Raw genomic sequence first — 7,093 nt, forward strand, 5'->3', positions numbered from 1 at the left:
TCGTGGGCCAAGTTGGATAGAGTGAGTTAGGGTGAGCTGGGTCGGGTAATGGGTTAGGCCGAATCTAGAGCGTTTGGGTTTTGAGCTTAGACCGAATGGTTTGGGGGTTATTTTGGGGATTTTTGGCCGATGTAACAAATGCATGGTCATGAAGATGGGGTCTCATGGGTAACGGGGGGAGGGGGGGGGGAGGGAGGGGTGGGCGGGGATGAGGAGGCCTAATGTGAGAAGGGCATAGGATGGATGTTGGAAAGTGGATACAGCGGGTACTGTTGTATGATGAAGCATTGGCTTATTGGATGTTATGCCATGGGAATATAGGCTGTTGGGACATGCCATGGGAGCATGGGGTGTAAGTATAGTGGACTTAGGCCCTGGAATATGGGTATCGGATAGGATGAGATGGGTTGCATCGGTGTATGCCTACAGAGCATGTGAATGGGACATGGGCAGGTTAGGTTCTGTTTAGTCTGGATAGGACCAGTTTGGGTGCAACTAAGCTCGGTTATGATTGGTCGGGTGTAGCTAAATTAGGTGAGTACGGTGCGAGGCGAGGTTGAGTCAGGTTGGATCCGGGGTCAGATCGGATTGAATTGGATCGAATTAGATAGGGTCAGGTTAGGGTTGAGTGGGGTTGGCTTGGGTTGGTTCGGGTTGGACTTGAGTTGGACCCGAGTTGGGGTTTAGGCTGAACTCGGGGTTGACCCGGGTTGGATTGGATTGGGTTTGTACGATTCAGGCTGAGCCGGGTGAGCTGAATCTGGCTTAAGTCAGGTTGGACCGGGCTAGTCCGGTCCGGATTGGGTTGGGTTAGTACGGTTCGGGTTTGAACCAAGGTGTGATCAAATTAGGTCCGGGTCTGATGCGGGTCGAGTTACAGGGTTAACATGGGTCAAGTTGCGGGGTTGATGCGAGATTAGGGTCAGGTTGCGGGTCCGAATTGGGTTGGGGCTGAATCGGATTGGGTTGGGTTGGGTCTGGGTTGGTCCGGGCTCACTCGGATTGACTCAGGGTGGACCGGGGCTCACTCAGGTTAACTTGGGTCGGCTTGGGCTGATCTTCTTGGATTGGGTCAAATCAGTTTGGGTCCAGATTTGACTTGAGTCCGAGTTGGACGCGGGTTACGGTTCGGGTCCGAGTTGAACGCGGTTGGGCTTGGGTTATGGTTCGGGTTCGAGTTCAAGGTTGGAGTTCAGGTTCACAATTCATGGTCGACAGGCACACGACATTGCCTTAATCCTGTAGGATATCACATGTACATTATATTGGTTGATGGGTCCCCCATGCTTAGTTCATAATGTAATTGGCTTAAACCATGAACCCATTGCATGGGTTGCATATACATAAGGATGCATGTATATAACACATGATGGTTTCGCATACAGTACATGGATCATGGATTAGATTATTCATTCATGGGTTTAGGTGTACTCGATACACACAGGGCTCTCGGCTCACTTTGGGATAATGCACACAGTTTATATTTTTAAAGCTCATGGATTATACACAACGGGATGAGATATGTGCATATAGCGCATGGTCATACACACAAAAGATTGGGTCTTTAGATTCCGATATGAATGGCTTTTGGGTTCCAACACTACAGGTTTGGGGTTGCAACTTGCGCCTAAGAAGAGGGCCGTACCGAATCATGGGATAGATATGGGCTTGAAATATTGAACTAAGAGATGTCAATGGAGAGAGCAAAAATGAAAGAAATATATAATCCAATTTCAGGCCCATATTTAATATGAACATAAAAAATGAATTTTTCGCCTACCTCTTCCGGGGTTTGATGACGATCGTTCCTTTGTTGAATATCCTTGGAGACGATGATTCCTTTTGACGATGGTTCCCAAAATGATTCCTAATTGATGCGCGAATTAGGTCGACAAGATGTTTTGGTCAAATTGAGAGAGAGAGAGAGATCTTGCGTGGACGGATTTTTAGAGAGGGAGAGAGATCTTGCGTGGACAGATTTTTAGAGAGGGAGAGAGATGAGCTTTTTTTTTGTGCTGGACTCTCTTTGAGTCTTTTCTCCATTTTTTTTTGGGGATGGAGCAATGAAGGAGTATTTATAGGGGAATGGGTGAGCTAGGTTGCCTTCTTAGGAGCCTAAAGGTGTAGGGTGGAGATTGAGTGATGGAAAAATGAAGGGAAAAGAATGGTCAAGATCGAATTTTTCTAGAATGTTCTCCCTCTTCTTTGGCATCTTCCATTTTAGCCATGACCATGTTCAAAATGGCATACACATGTGTGGCCAAGATGAAGCACTAAAGATTTAAGAACAATTCAAGGTCCAGGATGATGCCACTTGTCCTTTATGGATTTGGAAGCAAATTTCAAGACAAGGAAAATGTCCAAATTGGTTGCCTTTGTTGAGAATAGCAACAGCTTTGATGGCTTAGATTAACTGCAATCTCCATGTGATCAAAAGAACGGGCGAGATGGAGTCTCCAAATATCCTGAAATCTTTGCAAATATACGGACTAAGATTGAGTGGTTGAGATCAATTGCAATCCTTAGGGGATCAAAAGAATGGATGAGTTGATGCCTCCAAATCTCCTAGAATCTTTGTGAAAGATTTTCCAAATATTTTGAATGTGAAAATAAAAAAATACGGTTTTCAGGAGATTTTGAAGTCCAATTTCGATAATTCTTTCGCCGTTGGAATCGTTGATTTTTTCTCTATCTTTTAAGCCCAATATTTCTATAGAAATACTGATTTTGAAATTCTCGACCAGTGAGGGGCCCCTGATCTCCGCCTGTAGATCGTTTTTTCAAAGATCGAGCAAATCGGCGATCTAAACGAACCAACCGATTCGATCAACTTTGGGTCAACGGTTAGAACCATTAAACCATGATATTGACAATGATTGAGACATCAAAAAGTCCTGTTATCAATGATTTAATGGGATGATTTCGACGGATCACGCTTCTCCCGCCTTGATCCGTGACTTTTTACTAGTTTTTTGCTTAGTTAAGTAACCCAATGTTTAATCCGGATTTTAGATTAACCTTGATTGATAAGATCACAAATTCTTGGCAAAGAAAGACACACAGGTTAAAAATCAGCCCTCGATCTGACGATTTACGAAAATCGGGTCTCAGAATGGAATCAGGGTTCGGGCTGTGAAGTGACCCTAGCTTATTTTGTCCCGATTGATGATCCGTAAAGTCAGATCGAGATATTAATGTCCTAAAACATATAAATCCGTGATAGAGGGACTCTTACATGGATTTAACACTCTAAAGTCACGAATCAGGGCATTTTTTCAATTTTTCGGGTCTAATCATCTTACCAGGTACATCTCTTTATCATTTTGATTTTCAGGGAATGTGAGGATGCATATTTTACCAGTGAAATTTCACGGATCAATATATTAGGTTATTGTTGGTTAAAGTGTAGCAAAATGAAGGTGTCTACAGTGAGAGACGCATCGGAATTCAATTTTGACCATCCAGGATCAGGTTTTTGCCAGATGCAGGGCTGCATTTTATCCTTTTTCTGAAAGAGTGGGACGTCGAAGTTTTCAGAGAAGAATTTGGATCGAATTAGATCTCCATCATTCAATTTCAGAAAACAGATACTTAAGGTTTTTTCTTAAATCTATATATTAATATTTTTTTAATATTTTATTTTTTTCTGTTTTGTCCACTAACTATAAACCCGAAATTCGTGAGAAAAAAAAATTAAAATATCCCTAGCTAGCTGCACAGCCTGCGCCTTGGCCAAGAAATTAGACAAATATTTCTGACTGTGTCCAAATCTTTTGCATTAATACTCGGATCCTTTGCACCCGTAAAAGACCATTTGGGTCCATTGACATCCATAAGGATTTGCTAGCGACCGTTGCAGGAGGCATTTCGTTGGCCGTCTGCTGCATAAGAGAGCAGACACGTCATGAATAAGACAATATCTATTAGAAAGTGAGCCAAAGACAAAATCCATTGAAAAGTGAGCCTGTGTGGCTGCTCTCTCATGCAACGGACGGGCCACGAAAATGCCTTCAGCGATGGTCCCTAGCAAATCCATAATAACTGTGCCAAAATTAAAAAATTCATCCTAATTTTTGGCCGGTGACACTTACACCACGTTTACGGAGCAAAGTCAGTCAGCCAACGAAGCCGCCTTTATACCTCAGTGGCACATAAAACTAATCACGTGGGCCCCACCCATCATATATTCACCTCCTTTCTTCCCTAGGTCAGCCCCATCTAGTGTATGTACGAATTATGATTACCGGCTTTTAGAACCACAAGAGGGGGTGGCTCACAGAAGTAAAAGCGAGAGAATTTTCCATTTCCCTTTATACCTCTCTTTCGTCCTTTGTCTCTCTTTAAATTAGACCATACAAGAACAAGAAAAAAGACAAAACAAAAATAGAAGAAAAACACACACACACATATTCCCAATCCAAGAGAGACACCACTCTTCTCTCTTTCTCTACCATCTTTGTTCCTTTCCTCTAAAGGAGAGAAAGATGAAGAGTAGCCAATCTTCAGCAAGACTAGAACGCAAGACGGTGGAGAAAAACAGGAGAATACACATGAAGAGCCTTTGCTTCAAGCTTGTAAATCTCATCCCAAATCGCCACTCAATGGTACGTAAATCTTTCTTCTAAAAAAAATGGATACTAATGTTAGCTCATTTCAACTTGTATTGCAATACCCAGTCGTAATTATGTCCGAAATTCTGCTTAATTAACCTTTATAGGTCCTAAATTATCATTGGTTTTGTGATTATTTTTCAGGTTTTACATGTGTTGCAAATTCTAATAATCGACCTTGTATTTTTTTTAATGTGGTGTTGTGTACGTTCTATGCTCTATGTTACGATTGTTGAAGGAAATTGTGTGATTTCGGATTATACTAATGAATCTGATGTAGTTGCACTAGCTAATAAATCTGTAGAAAATACAAAAGGAACCGAATGAGTCGAGGCACGAATCTGAATTCACTCTCCTTAAGACAAGTATCGCCTTCACATATGAGGAATCATGGTGAAGTCAATAAAGATTTCATGACATAAGAACTGATTTTTATGTTTACTTTTTTATTTTGTCTTGTGTTACAGAAGGCACTATCTCAACAAGATCAGTTGGAGCAAGCCACCGTTTATATAAAAAAATTGCGAGAGAGAATAGAAGAACTGAAGGAGAAGAAAATGAAGCTAAATATTGAAGGAATTAGTGAAAATTTTCGTGGTCGAATGATGACAAGCTTAAGGCTGCCTGTGATTGAAGTCAAAGACTTAGGTTCTAGTCTGGAAGTTGTTTTGATTACTGGGTTGCATAAGAGATTTATGTTATCTGATATTATCGGTGTCCTTGAGGAAGAAGGAGCAAATGTTGTGAATGCCAATTTCTCTAATGTGGGTGATAAGGTTTTCCACATAATTCATTCTCGGGTAATGACTAGTTTACTTCATCTTTGTTTGTTTGGGATTTGTTAAATATGTTTTTTTAATAGTAATGAGACTGATTTTCTCTGATTTTTTACAGGTTACTAGCTCTAGAGTTGGTTTTGAGATTGCAAGGGTATATGAGAGACTGAAGGAGTTGGTCCATTGAAATTCCCAAAAGGATGTTTGTCACTTTATATAACTGGTTATAACAGAAGAATGAAAAGGGTGTGTGTGAAATAGGGCTGTTTTGCTATAAATTCAAAGGAGACTATCTGTAATGGATCCAATAATGGAAATATATCCACAAATTAAACTAGCCGTCTTTGTTCTTCTTTCTTGTAAGCTGTTTTTTTTTTTGGCCGGGAGAGAGAGAGTATTGTAGTAAAAAGTAAAGTAGTAAATTTATCTGTAATGGAGTGCAATAATGAAAATATATACACAAACCCTCTTTGTTCCTCTTTCTCGTAAAATGGGTTTGCAAGAGAGAGAGAGAGAGAGTAGTAGTAGTAGAAACCACAGTAGTAAATTTAGTAAAAAGTGATGAAATCCAGAGTCCTTTGCTAATGACACTCCCTCCATGAGAGAGAGAGAGAGAGAGAGAGAGAGAGAGAGAGAGAGAGAGAGAGGGAGAGGGAGGGTGTGTGTATGGTAAAAAGTATTGTAGTAAATGTTCAATTTTCCTTGCTTTGCTCGGCTCGGCTCGTTAAGGCTCGTTAAGAATTTAATATATATATATATATATACACACACACACACATTAAAAGGATTGTCCAGGGAGTGAAAGGCTGGGGCAAAATATGTCACTTCATTTTTGGAACCCCATTTGTTACTAGGACCACCCCCCATAGTGTAAAAAAAGTAGTCAAATTACACTAGTAGGGCTGTCCGGGGAAGATGAGGGGTGTGAACATAATATAATCCGAGCTCGGTAAGGCAGGCTCGCCTGACCGAGCCGAGCCGAGCCCGAACCTGGTTCGAGCCCGAGCTTTTGAGCTTAACGAGCCGAGCCGAGCCTGGCCAAGCTCGGCTCGGCTCATTTACACCCCTAATGGGCAGCAAGGAGATGGGACTCTCCAATGACACTGTCTCTCAATTACACATTGTGTCTCTCAATTATTGTACATTCATTTCTCACGTCAAATCAAGTTAAAAGGGCAGGGTTGGGGGCGTGAACATATCATCTACCTAAGTTTAATAATATGGTTTTATTTCTCATACATGCATTCCTTTCTAGGGTCCATCCCTAAAGGCATTTCGCAACTGTTATCTTCATTCACTGTTGCTGGGCTGACATGCGATAGACCAGCTTCGAAAACTCTAAAATGGCAAACTAACTTCCTATGCACTTCTCTAAAATGGCAAACACTAGGCCAAAGAGATCTAAATGCTTAATACTAGTGAATTACATAATAATCTAATTTGGTAGGGGTATATTGGGCTTTTTACCGGCGGTCATACATTCGTCTTTACGGCATTTTCAACTGTCTTTTAAAAAAAATATTTAAATTATTGAAAAATCCAAATGTGGTTGAAATTCCATGGTTATATCCTATCACTTGTACTACCTAGTGGTAGCTATCAAGATACCTAAATTATTGTTAGCGGAAATAGTTGTCCAGATCATGTCAAGAGATCAGCAAATGGAGAGGCGGACTGGCTAGCTAGAGCTGGAGTGTCAAGAGCAGC

At 41.2% G+C, this 7,093-nt stretch overlaps 1 protein-coding gene across 1 annotated transcript; it reads left to right on the top strand.

The window, feature by feature from the left end:
• The first annotated feature begins 4,371 nt into the window (after nt 1–4,371).
• LOC143847101 (transcription factor bHLH162-like) lies at nt 4,372–5,845 on the top strand. Its single transcript, XM_077355785.1, has 3 exons — nt 4,372–4,604; nt 5,078–5,410; nt 5,505–5,845. The coding sequence occupies exons 1-3, from the start codon at nt 4,485–4,487 to the stop codon at nt 5,571–5,573; spliced, it is 522 nt and encodes a 173-aa protein (XP_077211900.1). The 5' UTR covers nt 4,372–4,484; the 3' UTR covers nt 5,574–5,845.
• The last annotated feature ends 1,248 nt before the right edge of the window (nt 5,846–7,093 follow it).

Source organism: Tasmannia lanceolata, unplaced genomic scaffold, assembly GCF_043159265.1.
Source record: "Tasmannia lanceolata isolate RefF3 unplaced genomic scaffold, GAP_Taslan_0.1 ptg000015l, whole genome shotgun sequence".
Lineage (NCBI taxonomy): Eukaryota > Viridiplantae > Streptophyta > Magnoliopsida > Canellales > Winteraceae > Tasmannia > Tasmannia lanceolata.